The sequence below is a fragment of the Protopterus annectens genome, chromosome 4.part0, assembly GCF_019279795.1.
Source record: "Protopterus annectens isolate FY-2018-M chromosome 4.part0, PAN1.0, whole genome shotgun sequence".
NCBI classification, from domain to species: Eukaryota; Metazoa; Chordata; order Ceratodontiformes; family Protopteridae; genus Protopterus; species Protopterus annectens.
Genome location: NC_056733.1, coordinates 501729990 through 501745822, shown reverse-complemented (window position 1 = coordinate 501745822; position 15833 = coordinate 501729990). Strand labels below are relative to the sequence as shown.

General features: G+C 39.4%; 1 protein-coding gene across 1 annotated transcript in view; it reads left to right on the top strand.

The window, feature by feature from the left end:
- The window catches only part of LOC122799397 (sodium- and chloride-dependent GABA transporter ine-like), a 372008-nt gene that overhangs the window by 244269 nt on the left and 111906 nt on the right, over positions 1-15833 (top strand). The window contains exon 9 of the mRNA XM_044068418.1: positions 5111-5251. Within this exon, the coding sequence (XP_043924353.1) occupies positions 5111-5251 (141 nt within the window). The remainder of the gene's footprint in view (positions 1-5110; positions 5252-15833) is intronic.

The following is a 15833-nucleotide window of genomic DNA, read 5'->3' as shown; positions in this document are numbered from 1 at the left end:
ACAGTCTGTTAATAATGCCACCATGCCGCTTTTGCCTCATATTTTTGCCTTGTCCCTCGTAAACTGTTGATATTCTGGCAAATCAATGAGGATTGTAGTTAACCAGTAAAACTAGACTAGAGTTTCATTGTTCTAAAAATATACATTGATGCAAAACATATCCCCCTCCCCTGCTACTTTTTGACTTTGTCCAGAGTTTTTGAGCAAAGAAGTTGAGAGGTGTGTTTCCCCTATCTAGTTGGTGACCTGCCATGCTTCAGACCATGGACCAAACTAATATTTTCCTGCCTCAGATCCCCACATGGGTGTTTAAAATTTCCGTACTTCAACTCACTCCCACCCAGTGTGATCTAGACAAGGAATTTGTGATGGGTTGTTTAGATCGCATGAGGAGATGAGCAGAAAACTGAGAAGCTAAGTAGAGTTCAGCGCTTTATTTACAAAACACAGTTGGCATTTCAAAAGGAGTGCTTTTCTGATTTTTTTTTCACTGTAAAGAGAGAGAGAGAAAAAGTCATAAGTGTATTCCTTGTTGTGTGGTATCCTAACTAGCCACCTAGTTTGTCATGAATAAGGCTGGCCCTGAGTATACTGTAGGTAACTAGCACTCACAAGAATGTTAAGTAAAAGTAAAGTGGTGTACATGGATTGTCATCATAGCTGATGAAAAATGTGTTAGTTAATAGTAATGCTGACTTGTTAAAAATCCACCTGCTAAATTACAGTTATTCCTAGGTGGCTATGAGCCAGCTAATTGCATGTTTATTTTACCTCATAGTAAGAATGCTGAAGAGTATTACTGAATGACAGTGTATCAACCTGATCTGTGGAAAATTAACTTTGGGATGGGAAACAGTACGCTGTTCATTTGGGGGAATGTTATCAGGTAACTTTTGGACTGTCTGTGGCTGTGCAGCTAAGACAATGGGGTATCACATTGGTGTATGGCTGACAAAATGGACATCTTATGTACGCAGAAAAGTATTGGTTTCATGGACTTGCATTTCGATAATGTTGATGCAGCACAGCTCAGCAGTGGTAAATTAAGGTATACCGTTGGAATAAGCTCTGTAGCAGAAAGAGATAAAGCACTGACAGTGACCTTGACCATTTGAAAGTGACTACCAACCTAGGCACTGGAGTAGCTGGCAAGGGCAGGTGGACGTAAGCACTTGACACTGTCTCTATCATCCTGGGAAGGAGTGGCAATCTGACTTGCTGTAAAGCAGACACCTTCTGGAGAAGAGCTGACCATGCAAACCCTTGGATCTCTAGTCATAAACACCACCCACCATGACTGTGGTTATGGCCATATAGTCAAAACAGAAAAAAAAGCCTCTGGTCAGTGTCTAGATGATAGCCATCCATGACTGGCTGTTGGCCACTTGAGCTGTAGGATCAACCAAGAAAAAGTAGAGCTGATGGCCAGGAGACACATGCAGAAAACTGATCCACCAAAAAATAAAGGACTGTTACAGGTGTTAATTGGTATCACAGGTTTCAGGAAGAGCCCTGTAATAATTGTCTATTTGCTAATGAAATTATCCCCAACGGCAAAGTTAAATGTGACAGGAGTTTGACAAGAGCATAAAGAGATAGAAAAATTTACTATGATAGCTGATGGATATTTAAGATGTGCACTGCACAAACCAGCAGAATGTTAGAATGACTGAATGAATACTGCATAGGATGAACTAACCTGCCGCTTGCAGTAAAAGGGAGATGGGGAGAAAGATAGATCCTTTGCCTTAAATAACTGATGGAACTCTCTTAGTAGTCACTTTCATAATAGATTGACTCACCGTTTTTTCATCTACTGAGTTGTAGCAATGTCAAGAGGTTGCTGTTATGATTTCAGTGCATAGTGGCAAAAAGCTCTTCAAACTGTTTTTCAACATTAATGAAAGGTGTTTTGATATTGTTTTGGTAAAGCTAATTTGACTAGTTAACCACATGCAGCCCTTAATTAAGATGGATAGTAAACTATAAATTGTAGTGGCTTGCCAGCTGTCACTAAATGCTGGTTTGTTCCAGGGAGAGGTGATATTATGCTGGCAAATGAAGAACTATAGAAGAAATTCAAATTATAAGTGCCACTCCTTGATGATTCATTGGTACAGGATGAATGCCAGTGGGTTTAAGCCTTATTTACATATTATTTGCATGTTTAGTTGGCTTGTTTATTCCACTGGGCTCATCTGTGTTTTTTTCATCTCTCAGTAGAAACCAGTCGAGTTAAGTAAAAGAGGCTTGCTAACATACACTAGCGAGGTACTGTAGAAGGATAGTGTAAAGGCATCAGTTGGTAACATGGCACTGCCTCAGGAAAGGCTAAGATTAATGATCTGGAACTATAAGATTGTATTTTCCAGTTAATAGGGATTGTAGATGGAACCCCTCTCTTATAGATGGAGCCCCTCCCTTACTGACATCATGCACTAATGCCAGTCAGTAATACATAGTGGTGGTTTTCCCCAGTTGTCAATCTACGTCTAAGAATATGCCAGATTTTTCTGTTGCCATTTTTTTTATTTATACTTTCTTTCAACTATAAAAATCACAAATTTAGTAAATTTGATTAATTTTGGTTTGCATGCCCATTGGTCTCCAACAATGACCATATATGTGCTTTATCAAAACAGTTTCTTTTGAAGGATAGTGACTCTGCATGTATCTATAACCTAGCTGCAGAGGACAACAGCAGGGTTGAAACATTAATGTGGTTCTAACAGAGCTGTTTCTTGGCACTAAAATAGTAAGTGTCTCTTCGTTGTGTAAAGAAAGTAACACAACAGGGATCACTAGCTTCATGTTAGCTGTTGGTCTGTTCTGTCAGCACTCTTCCACCTTCTACCTGTAGTACGATTAATTCTTGGTTTGCCCATTGTAGCTACACCACAGTTTTGGAGGGAAGGACTACATTTTGATGAATGATGTATTACAGAGGTAATGTCCCCAGTCCCAGCTCCCTGTATTCACCAGTTCCAAAATATTTTTTTATTAATCATCTGTACATGATCATAGCAGTGTGAATAGTTTTTTCATCCTTGCAGGGAGTTTTTCTCTTTTCCAAACATTTGTGCACGTCTGGAGTTAGCATATATAAGTAAAGGGTTAAGGGGTTCCAGTGGAAGCCTTCAAAATGTTGGTGAGTATCTTGTTTGCCTCAATAATAAGAGTGTGTTTTGTGGACTGCAGTGTCTAATTATCTTAAAGCAGTAGCCTGTTTCCACTCACAACCAGTAACAGTGTCTGGCTGTTTTGTCATGTTTAATAGTATATTTAATTTCCTACTCAGTCTTAACATTCCTTTAGGCTGTTTTAGTTTACATTTGGTCCATAATTCATATTGAAGGCATATTCCTTTTGAGTGAGATTTTTACTTACTACTCATGTTAACTTCATGCACATTTTATGTGTGACCTGCTCTTACACTTTAAGATTTTAGAATGAATTGCTTATTGATAGCACACATTTTTATTTTTCTTAACAGCAATGACAAAATTAAAGCTTCGGTGAGTTACTTATTTTGCATTTTAATCTCCGCAAATAATGGGTATACAGTAAATGGTGTTGAAAGGACTGATCCATTTGAAAGGCTTTCTTACGATAGTATGTGCCTTGTATAGCATTATATGTGAAGCAACGTAAAGCAGGATGAGGTGTGGGCTTTCTATATAAAGGCAGCATCGGTTTAAGCATGGTTGGTGGGTCCCATACTATGGAAAAGAAAGAGCTAAGGCATTAAGTGGTGTGCACAGTGTAGGAGTGGATTTGAAATTGTGTTATGTAAAATGACACCAAGAACTTCTCATTGTGCATGTATGTTTTTTGTTTGTTTGTTTTTTTAACCATCTTTATAACTAATCTGGGAAGCATCACAGAAATAAAGCTGATACTGATAAAGGAAAACTGCTACCCAAAAAGCAAATAACCTTTTTACTGGATAACAGGTCTCAATAGCCCCCTTCAGCCCATACCCCCCACTTTTCTAAATTTACTAAATCTGAGCTTGCTCAATCTTGAATTGAAAGCTTTCTTTACCCCTAAAGTTCCACAGTATCAAATCAGTAAAGGCACAATATGTGACTAAAACAGGTTTGAATATTAGCAGTTGGTTGTTCCTGTCTGAGAGTCTCCTGACTGAAACCCATATATCTCTTTCCCTTTTTCTTTGGAGTCATGCCCTGTGTTTTCAGCAGCCGAATTTCAGGTCTATAGCACTTTTCATATTATTTGTTTGCATGCATCTAGATGACCAAATACAATGCTCATGTGCTATTCCCATTAAATGGAACATGTTATTACCTACTTTAGAAAGTGTGGCAGGTACATTTTCTTTACAGGAAACCTACTTTTATTGTACATTCTTACCTGATGGTCAAGAATGAACAGTATCATGCGCTATGTAAGATTTTGTTATTTAATGTGTTTTTCATCTAAGCTTCCCAATGTGCTTGACTAAAAATTGGCTAAGATGCTAGTAGTAACATTTGAGGTCAAAGAATACAGTTTTTGGAATACCAACACTCCTGTCAGAGTAAAGTCCCCAAGGACATGCGTTATCACAGTACAGTAGACTCCCTCTTATCCGGTCTTGCTGCAACCGGACGTTAGGCTGGATAAAATAATGGCTGGTTAATCAGAAAAAGCATACAAAATAGCATTTATAGGTTATAAATCAGCTAGAATAACAGGATCTGTGTGAGTATGCATTTGGCTAATGAATATGAAGTCTAAAACTCAAACGTTTGTCATTATTTAGCCCACAGGAGGTGGAAGTGGTTTTCTTCTCTGTTGTCTTCTGCTAGGGCTACAGCAGAAATCAGATGGCCGCCTAAAGAAGAGGCCAGTTCAAGAGAGGCCAGATAAGAGGGAGTCTATTGTAATTCAAGTTTCATTTAATGAACAGACTGAACTGACACAACTTCTGCAAGTAAACAGAAAATTACATGTTAATAACTGTAAACAGTACAGAAAATGGATGGCTGTTGGATGAAATACTGCTGTCAATGTACTTAGAAATTAGACTTGTTTTTTTTTTCTTCTTTCAGACTGCTGTTATTATGAATTCCTTTGAGTATTTATGACTTTTTTTTTTTTTGAACAGTTTGCCATGGTTGAGGTTATGGTTACCAGCTTGATGGATGGTTGCGGAAAACTCTTACTCCGCTTTTTGAAATACAAAGAATTAGTGGTCTTGGTAGTTTGTTTCGCTGCATTCCTTCTCGGGATCCCAAACATCACAAAGGTATGCAAGTTCATGGGATAATTTAAGAAAGCACATTTATTTTGATAGTAGAACATTAATTAACATAAAGTTTATAGGAATAATCTTGTTTTTTAGTAGTGCTCTACATAAATGTTAGTATCCAAGGTGCAACTTAAGCTGGTAACACAAATATTTACTGGTTCTTAGAAATGACATACAGCATGAAATAGTGTCTTCATAAGTATGTGTGAAAATGTTTCTGGAGTAACACTAAGCCCACTGAGGACAGTGAGCAGCCATTTAAAGAAAAAGCAACGGTAACATCCTTCTTCCAAATTAGTGCAGCACAGCTGTGTCCTTTCGTAACCAAATCTAATTTTTCACCCCACTACACCTATTCTTTTGTACCACTTTTTGCTTTTTCAGTGAATATCTATCCTTGTTGGTGCTTCCCCAGCCGTACCTCTAGTCTGGTGGTTGTATGTGGCTCTATCTTTCTGTGTATTAGTTAGCCCTGGCTGTACCTCCAGTCTGGTGGTTTTCTGTGGCTCTATCTTTCTGTGTATTTTTTTTTCCTTTTCCCGTTCCCATTCATTTACCCTGTCCCAAACATTTTCTTAAATGTTTCCTCTTCTCTGGTTGTTCCTTGATTGTGCTTGGAACATCGACCTTCCTTAGTCCACTGCAGCTGTTTCTCCCCACCTCCTAACCTTCCCTTCTGCATTTCCTCTAAAATCCTCGTATATTACTGCCTTCTTTTACCTTTGATCCTTCCTTCAGCTGTTACATGATGGATCTGCTTTGTAATACTGCTGTCCAGCTTACCACCAAACAACTTGTCATTGTCATTTAGAATAGCGTCTTATGTGCGTCCCAAATGGAGGTGAGACCTTTGTAACTGTTAGCCCTGCAAATGCAAAAAATAAAGGACATTTCCCAGGTAAATACAACACAGCTTGAAGTTTGCTGTAATACCTTTAATGCATTTTTGCAAAGGGGAGGGGATTGCACCACCCTGCACATCCAGCTGTGGTGGGCTGCATCCCAGTCCCCTACTGTTTGTATATACTGATTTAAATATCTTTGTATCTGTGAATAAGGGGGGGTAGTCTGAGGTGTTGCAGCCTTGGACATAGTCCCTGTTCATACTTTCCAGCTTGCTGTTCCGTAATCACTTGTGCACTTCTTACAGTTGCAACAGGAACTCTATAATGAGGTATGACATCAAGACTGTGTGACTCATGAATTTTTGTATGGACAGACAGAAAGTGACATTTTTGATAACATAGGGGGGAAAAACCAAAGCAAGGTCCACATTCAGAATTTATATGTGCCACCTGCCCCTCAGTATCAGATTTATTTATTTTTTTTACTGTAAAATGCCTTTATTGAAAAGAAACTGTATCACAATATTTTCAATAGCACAATCATTTTCAGAGGGGAAAGCAGTCCACCTGTAATTCAGATTTATCATTTATATATATTATTACCTGTCTCTGTCTGAATGTTTATTAGTTGTTGAAGCAAAGAAGCTGCCCTGTCTACGAATATCATACATTTTGTGAAACCTTCTCTGATTTTCTTGGCAGTAAATGTTCTTTGGGCAGTGACCAAGTCAGTGCAAATTAAAATGTTTACACCTCAGGACAAATTAACAGAAATTCAGTCATTTTACATTTTCTTACCCTCAACAGTAAATACAGCAGGCTAAGTATGCCAACCAAAGAGGTAGACTTGGGTAAAACACATTAGATGGATAGAGAGGAGCATCACTCTTTCCATGCAGCCGAAGAATAAGTGAAATGGAGCTGTTACCAGCAAAGGAGTTAGACATGCATGAGATACAGAGATGCAAGGCAGATGTCTGAGAACAGGTGCCCTGCAAACTTAGATGTTGATGCTTAAATGTGATATTGGAGAGCTGGAACACCACAATACTGTAACATCATAAGGTAGAACAAGAAAGACAGCTAGTATAGGTGGCAGGGAAAATTAAATAAAAATTAAAGGATTTTGTTTTTAAGACCAGTGGAAGCAGTGCTACTGAAGAGTAAATTCCTAGAACAAATGGGGGGGGGGGCAATTATATGCCTGACAATAAAATCACTTTTTGGTAAAGCATTACAAAGGGTGAATCCCATACTTAGGCACACTGCAGAAATGGAAATGAATGCTCTGGGAGTGGAAGATGGGCCTGATGATTAGGCCACTGCAAAGTCTTCCAGCTGTGGGCCCTGTTTAGTATGATAGCCATAAACCTGACTAGTAGAGCTAGGCACAATGCAGGAGTATAAAAGCATCACAATAGCTTTGGGAATGAAATCACTGGAGAGGCTTGGCTTGATTAAGTAGGAGTACAGATAGGGTGTGTATGGTAGTGGCAATTAATCAAATTGGTATTTTATCATTTTCCATAAATGAGATGTTCTTAGCTTTTGAGGACGGCTGCGCTGGTGCAGCAGTTAGCGTTGCCGCCTCACAGCAAGAGGTTCTCCGGTTCAATCCTCAGCTGGGGTGCCTTCTGTGCGGACTCTGCATGTCCTCCCTGTGGTCATGTGGTTTCCTCCAGGTGCTCCGGTTTCCTCCCACATCCCAAAGACATGCTGTAGGTGGATACTCTAAATTGGCTGTGTGTGTGTGTGTGTGTGTGTGTGTGTGTGTGTGTGTGTGTGTGTGTGTGTGTGTGTGTGTGTGCCTTCGGTGGAATGTTGGGTGCCAGGCTGGCAACTCGACACTGTAAAACTCCACTGCCAATCATGAGTGGACAGATGATCCGCTGTGGCGACCCCTAACCAGGAAAAGCCGAAAGAAGAAGATGCTCTTAGCTTTTGAGAATGTTGAGAGGACTTGTTACACAGAAATTATAGGGACTGACTAGGACTGTGGATACTCAAAACTGTGGGGGGGGTAAACGCACTAATTTTCTCAGCTAGGATATTAGCTGCTTCATTTGGGTTAGAATAGACAACACTATGAAATAGCTCCAAACCTTCCTGAGTGCTCTTAACATCCTTACTTAAATAATTATTTGTAGTTATTTTTTTATTTCTGTGTCTATTATTGGTCCATATTCAACCCTGAGCTTTGTAATGGTACCCCTAAGGCTATATGGTAATTTGCTTAGCTATATTCTCAAGATGGGTAGAATGGGAAACTCCTGTAAGCATTAAGTAATTTTTTTCTCCTGTTACATAGTTTATTCAGATGGGTATTACACCACAGGAGTTTGTTTTTAAGTTTCCTAATATATAGAAATGCAGATTGGGACTGCTTTATCAATACAGCAATGTAAATGAGAATAGAATTCAGAGGCATTGGTTGTGACTTCAGCAGTAGGGTTTGCAGAAGGCCAATTACAGTGGAATTTATTTACTACATCAGTTAATTGAAAAAGGGTTATTTTTACAATGTCCTTAAACACAGATGTGTGTTAGCAGTAAGGAAAAAGTCAATGATTTATGGATCAATTTAATAAGGGAGAGTGATACACATGGAGGTGTCAGGATGGGGCTGTATTTGTAAGGACAAGTTGAAGGAAATTTGGACCCCTAGTATGATAGTTAATTATTTGCACAAAGCTATTAGCATTTATAATGTCAAGGAAGTGCTGAGCCTAATGACCATTGGTGTCATGTTTCAGACAAATTAAGATGGATAGATGAAGCCCCCCAATATAAAGGTGCTGGGATTAATGTGGATTTTGACTAAGGTGTTAAAAAAGGATCTATATTACATGATCAAAGCTTAAGGTAGTCGAATACCTAAAGCTCGATCACTAAATCTGGAAGACCCAAAACCCCGAACAGCAGTTTCCACACAGGAAAAAAATGTGTTTGGCCGTTATACGGATTTTGCCTTTTCTGCAATGTGGAGCGATCTTGGAGTTGGTATATTTAGTTAGGGGGTGTGGGGGCGAAGCCCCGCACTTGATTTGTGTTTAATGTTTTGTTTTGTTTTTTTAGGTGGGACAAAGGCATTGTATCCCTGTGTGGAAACTGCCGTTTGCGGTTTTGGGTCTTCGACATTTAGAGATCGTTCGATCATGTGATCTAGGCAGTTATCAAAAGGAAACATAGAAGGTATTCTTTAGCTAGCTATGAAATGGTAAATAATCATGCTTAGGGTGATTTGGACATTTAAGAGTTCAAATCTGTGGTCCTTAAGGAAGGATCATGAGGTGAAAGTATAAATACTAATACACTCCTGTAATGGTCAGTAAGTCAGAAAACATAGGTGCTAAATTCAGGACTACTGGAAGTGCTTTTATTGCTTTGAAGCCATGCCTCCATAACAGTACTTACACAAATTTGTTGAAGTTACAATAAGGTCTCAACCTCAATCATTATTTTAAAATTCCTTTAATTGAGTACAGCCACATTAATGTGTTTCAAATTAGACTTTGCTAGGTTGGCAGTAGACAGACTTTGCTTAAAAAGGCATTATTAGGGACGCCATGGTAAAAACTTGTTGACCATTCCTGGAAAAATCAGGACAGTTTATTAGCCATCTCATCCCAATGCTGACACCAGTGGAGATGTGAGGTATTGCCATTTAGCATATGCCAGCACATCTAGCTGGAATTTTATAAAGAATTGTATTTCAATTTTATATCAAACTGATTTGTACAGATGCTTGTGTTGAAAAATGTATTTGTAAAGCTGCTTGTGTTAAAAATGTATCAATAGTGTGCCCTGCTGGACAGAAAAGACATATACACATATTATTGGAACTGTTTAAAGGTATGTGTTTTAATGGGTCCACCTCTAAATCTTGAAAGCTCATAATCTCGAAATTCAAAATACTGAGTCCAAAATCTTGAAAATTCAAAATACTGAAAACTCAGAATACTGAATTTCATAATATTGGAAAAAACTACAGGATACTAACACTTACTATACTCCATCAGATGTACATAGAGAAACAAATAAAAGACAAAGCATATTAGTTTACTCAAACTATTAGCAAAGGGGCAAGCCCCCCCTGCACCCTCCATGTAGGGGGCTGCACCCCCCCACACCCCCAGCTACTTAAATATATCAACTCCGAAATCGCACTTTAAGATGAGTTATGTTGTTGTATAGCAAAATTAAAAGGGAATATGACTAAGGTTACAACAGGCAATCATGAAGCATGTAATGGTATGTTTGCCATTTCTTCTGTGGTGTGTGAACTTCTGAAGTAATTTCTTACAAAGCCGAACACAGATGCTTGATAAATCACAGGCAGCCAAGCAAGCGTTATGCTACCGTGAGAGTGTGTGTGTGCGCGTGTAATATTAAGAGGTGAGCAGCAGTGCACAAGCACACTACCCCCAACTATGCTCTTGCATACTTATTTGTCTGTTTAGTGTTTTTTCCTCTCTTTCCTTCCCTTTTCTGTGTGTCTCTCTGTGTGTGTAGCCATGGCTGTGTACTGATTCATCCTGAAAACCAAATATAATCAACAGACAATTCCAGCATGTCTGCATCCATCTTTGTCCAGTAAAATTTATCTCATCAATTGAATGAACACTTTGTGTGTGTATGTGTATGCAGAGAGAGACAGAAATTTCTCATATCTATATATATATATATATATATATGTATATATATATGTGTGTGTGTATGTACACATGTATATATATGTATGTATATATATATGTATATATATATGTATATATATATGTATATATATATGTATATATGTATGTATGTGTATGTATATGTATGTATATATATATATATATATATATATATATATATATATATATATATATATATATATTTGTGTGTGTGTGTGTTTTTATATAAACAGTCCCTGGGATTCTGTAAGCAGCCATGCAGGAATAAGTTATTCCTGCATGGTAGGGACTGTTCCTGTTAAGCACGGCAGCACGCCATGCATATGTATGAAGGCACACTGCCATGCTCTACAATGGACACAGTTCCATGTACGAGCGCAGGGGGGGGGGGTTTGAGAGCAGAGCTCTCACAATATACAAGCCCTCTGCACTCCAGAATTGCCTTTCGGCAATTTAAAACAAGCGAGAACGCTCGTAACACCCCCAAACTGTCAGAATAACAAATCTTGGTCAAAGCCGTAAGGGACAATCGTCCATACCAAGACAAATGTCAGAATAACAAATGTAGCATAACCACATAGCGCACACCTCCCAACTCGTCAGAGTAAGGAATGTGGACAAAGCCAAAAGGGACAATCGTCCCACAAAGCAGAAAGTTGATAGAATAACAGGTTCAGCATTAGCAGGGATATTCTGAAGGGTACAAATAAAACAACACAACAAATATATATATTTTTTTATAAATGCGATAAAATTTAAGCATAGCTGCACGGGTGTGCCCGTTGCTTGGTTACGCTTAGCCCGGCTTAAACAGCACAAGACGTTAAATAGCAAGAGACATCTGCCATAAGTAGTATTTCAGTAGTGTAGCGGTTATATTGTATGCTTTACAAGCAGCAGTTCCCGGTTCAATCCCCATTATAACCAATTTGCATTTTACATGTGAAAGCAGTACATAAACATTTATTTTTATAATTGGCTACTAAATATATATATTTGTTGACCAGAGTACTGCATTAGGTCCAGATGTGAGGTGTCAGTTTAATAAAGTTGTGAAACCCCCTTATAAACACAAGTGCCCCATAAAGTATAGTTACACATGAATAAATGTAATGAAACCACACTGGAGGATGTCAGGGACAGTAAACAAATTTCTAATATGTCAAAAATCCAAAAAAGCAGTTGCCACCAGTTTGAGACAGTATTTATTCGTCTCTGATATAAAACCAGCAGGTAAAACAGCAAATAAGATCCAAATCAATGTAAGCGCTTTCGGGTTATTACCCTTCTTTAGACAATGCATTACTGGTAAAGACAAATATTTCAAATCCTTGGCAACCAGTCACTATTCAATACTGAACCCGCCTTTTTTTAAGGGCGGGCTTAATGGGAATGACATCATTGAGACCAGGAAACCTATGGGCTGTCAATTCTATGATCCACCTAGTTTCCTCAATTTCAGTTTAATTTACTATATCGCCCCCTCTTTTCCCTTTCATTATAGTCTTAACCATAAATTTGAAAAGATGCCCTGCAAATGCCAAAATGTGTCTAAAGAGAGCATTATGTTCATTCTTCAGCCTTATGGCTGACAAGTGATTCAGTATCCTTGTTTTTAGCATACAATTTGTTTTTCCTATATAATAACAGTTACAAGATTGGCAGGTAGCTAAAAGACCAAACGTTCGAAATTTTGAGTGCTCGAAGATAGACTTTCAGCTGCACCGTACGGTGCAGATAGGGAGAATTTCCCTTTTCTGCACTGAAGTGCAGTCTCGGAGTTGGTATATTTAAGTAGGAGGGGTGTGGGGGGTGCAAGGTGGCTTGCCCCCCTGCCTACACTGTTAAAGTTTTTTTCTGTGTTTTTTTTTTTTTTTTTTATGCTCGAACATCCAAATGTCGAACATTTGGTCTCGACCATGTAGTGTTCGACATTTTGGATGTTCGAACATTTAACATAGACCCAATATATATATATACAGATATAGATATATATATATATATATATATATATATATATATATATGTGTGTGTGTGTACATGTATGTGTGTGTGTGTGTGTGTGTGTGTGTGTATATGTATGTATGCATATATATATATATATATATATATATATATATATATATATATATATATATATATATGTGTGTGTATATAGATATATATCTGTCAACAGACATGTTGTGTAGGAAGTCACTTCTGATACTGACATGTACACCATCAGTTACTGACAGACATCATAAGATCATCATAGTGAAGTACCACACATATCACAGTAATGATCCTGTGGAATACAGCAGAGATGTGCCCAATAAATGTGGACAGTCTGACACAATCTGGTCAGTCCAAAGGTATACAAAGAACTCCTTAGTGCAAGACGTGTGGACCAACAGTCATGTAAATGGGGATATCACAGAAATACTGGAATAGATAAGCTCACACAGCTGATGCGTTCGCAATCTCCTGTCTGTCCTAACACATATTAACCGGAGGAGCAGAGGTCCCAAGCCCAAATACTTCCCACTAGTTAGTGACATACATCTACACAGCATCCCACTGCTTTGTCAGAAATACACAGCCATTATGGTGGCCAGGCAACAGTACATCTGACAAATATCTGGACATAATATCACACTAGGTAAATACACTGAGCTGCTAGGCATGTCATAAAGCACTGTGCAAACTACAGGCAGACTGCCACAACACTGACCCAAGTTTCCTATGGGGGAATACACTTGTACTTACATGCCTGTAGTGCCAGCTATATTTGTAACAGCACGGAGTAACAGACATCAGTGTGAAAGTGCATACGCGCAACCAATCTGAACACAGTCACATTATGGTAAGCCCAATTAATAGTACAGTACATGGACTGTGTGATCAAAACCATCCTCTTATGTGCCACTCACACACTAACCCTACATATACTGGCCCAATACACAGTGTAGACTGATGCCTGACTGTGGTATGGGACATGTCTCAGTCTGGCCCTACAAACATATACGCTGATAGGGTACCGTAAACTGGAGCAGCATGCAACATCAGATAGAACAGGACCAAGAACAGTGATGTCTACCACAGTCTGTACACAAGCCAAGTAACATATTCACAATACACACTCTGTCAGCAGTCATCATAAGTACACAAACCTCACTAATGTACACAATATGATCCACACGACCTGACAGTTGATGGAGGGGAAGCCCTTGTGGTTTATGTACACCCTACCCTGCTCGCAGGGTGGTACTTTGATGTTTATGTGCGTGCAGTCTATAGCACCCACTACCTCATGGTATTCTGCTATTTGGTAGAAGAGATGCATAGATGCATATTGCTGGTCAACACCTCACGGGTGTTGTGGAAATATATGTGCTGACCAGCATGTGCTGACATGGAATCCAGGAACTGGTGGAGTACCCTGGATATTCACTGGATATTCATGCCTGTGAGATCCCCATGATATCCTCAGTTGGCCTTTGGAAGGTACCTTTGGCTAGTATTCTTAACCCTACACATACCTTGGTATCCACTGAGATGGGTTCCCCACTGTTGGTTCTGTGTTTCAGGCATGGCCAGCACAGCTCAACAATTTGCTGTAGAATGTCCCTGTCCCCCCTATAGCGCTTCACTATCTCCAGCTCATGTAGCCCCTGGTAGGTTACCCAAGGTCTGTACACTCTTCTCCTTCTCACTGTGGGTTGGTCGCCAGCATTCACATCCTCACCACCCTTAGTCTCTTCCACATATTGATGTTAGAGAGCAACAGCAGCCCCTAATATTTTGTTAGTTTTTTTCAGGTACAATTTCCCCGTCTGTGTACCGATGGTGTAGAGCTTGTGGGAAAAACCAGAGTGAAAGGTGTTTGCATAGTTTATAGTAGTGTGCTGTACTGGGCTGCTGCATGTGTAATTGGTTGATTCTGATAAATTTCACCTGCCAGCTATGCTAGGTCTCCTTGATTGCCTTCCTACTGCTGTTTTCCCTTCCCATTGTCTTCCCATTTAAGATACCCAGTTCTCAGATGTGAACATAGCTGCTATTTCCTTTTTTTTTTTTTTTGTTTTTTAAAACCCGGTGCATGGAGCGCACACCTGTTTAGGCACTGTCAACACTGCTAGGCAGCCTCAGACCCCCCCTTCCTTAGCTGTGCTTAGCTAAGGGCAAACACGGGCCACCAGTAAGCTTACAGCATGCATGACACTCCCCCTTATGAGGTCATCTACCTCTTATACTTATACCATGGTGTACCTGCACCTACACAGTTGGGTTCAGGCGAACACGTAGAGGAAGTCTGTGATTCAGCATCATTCTCCTCATTAGCATAAAGCAGAATGCTAATTCATAGTTACCACACTCACACTGAGCCTTCCCCCTTAGCAACCATTATTCCCTGGTATTGTTGTCTTATGCATGCCATTGACTATCATGGCAAAATGCTGATTTGGGTTTAAATGCTTATTTCCGACTTTTTTTCTTATTTTTGGGCGATCCCATGTGCGTACCACTGCCCTACGCTTAAACGGCCGAAATCGGCCAAAATAAATAAAAGTTATTTTTTATAATTTTGCAGCTATTTCCCATGCCAATGGCCATATATTTGACCATTGGCATTCCTGCTGCATTGAATACATGCTTTCTTTGGAGCTGCCATGCCTCCGTTTTGTAATTTGCAGAAATGTATTCAGTTAGTAACCGAATACATTTCTGCAGGTTGCACTATTCCTGCACAGACACCTGCTTGCCTCCTGGATCAGTAATTCACCTCATTTGAATAGTTTTCACCAGCAAGTGGGGTAATTAGCATACAGGAGCTGTGCAGGAATAGTGTAGGAGCACTCGTGCACATCCCGGGAGCTCGTTCCTGGATCACTCTTTGGCCATATTGCATGCAGCAGCTCTTGCATGCTGTGCAGAGCTTGCTGAATCCCAGGGACTGTTATAACTGAACAAAGCTTGCTTTGTATTCTACAAATCAAATAAACCACTCACTGCCAGAAAACAAAATGTATCTTGCTTTTCCACAGAAAAGGTACAGGCTGTGTTTTAGACTTGCATGCTTCC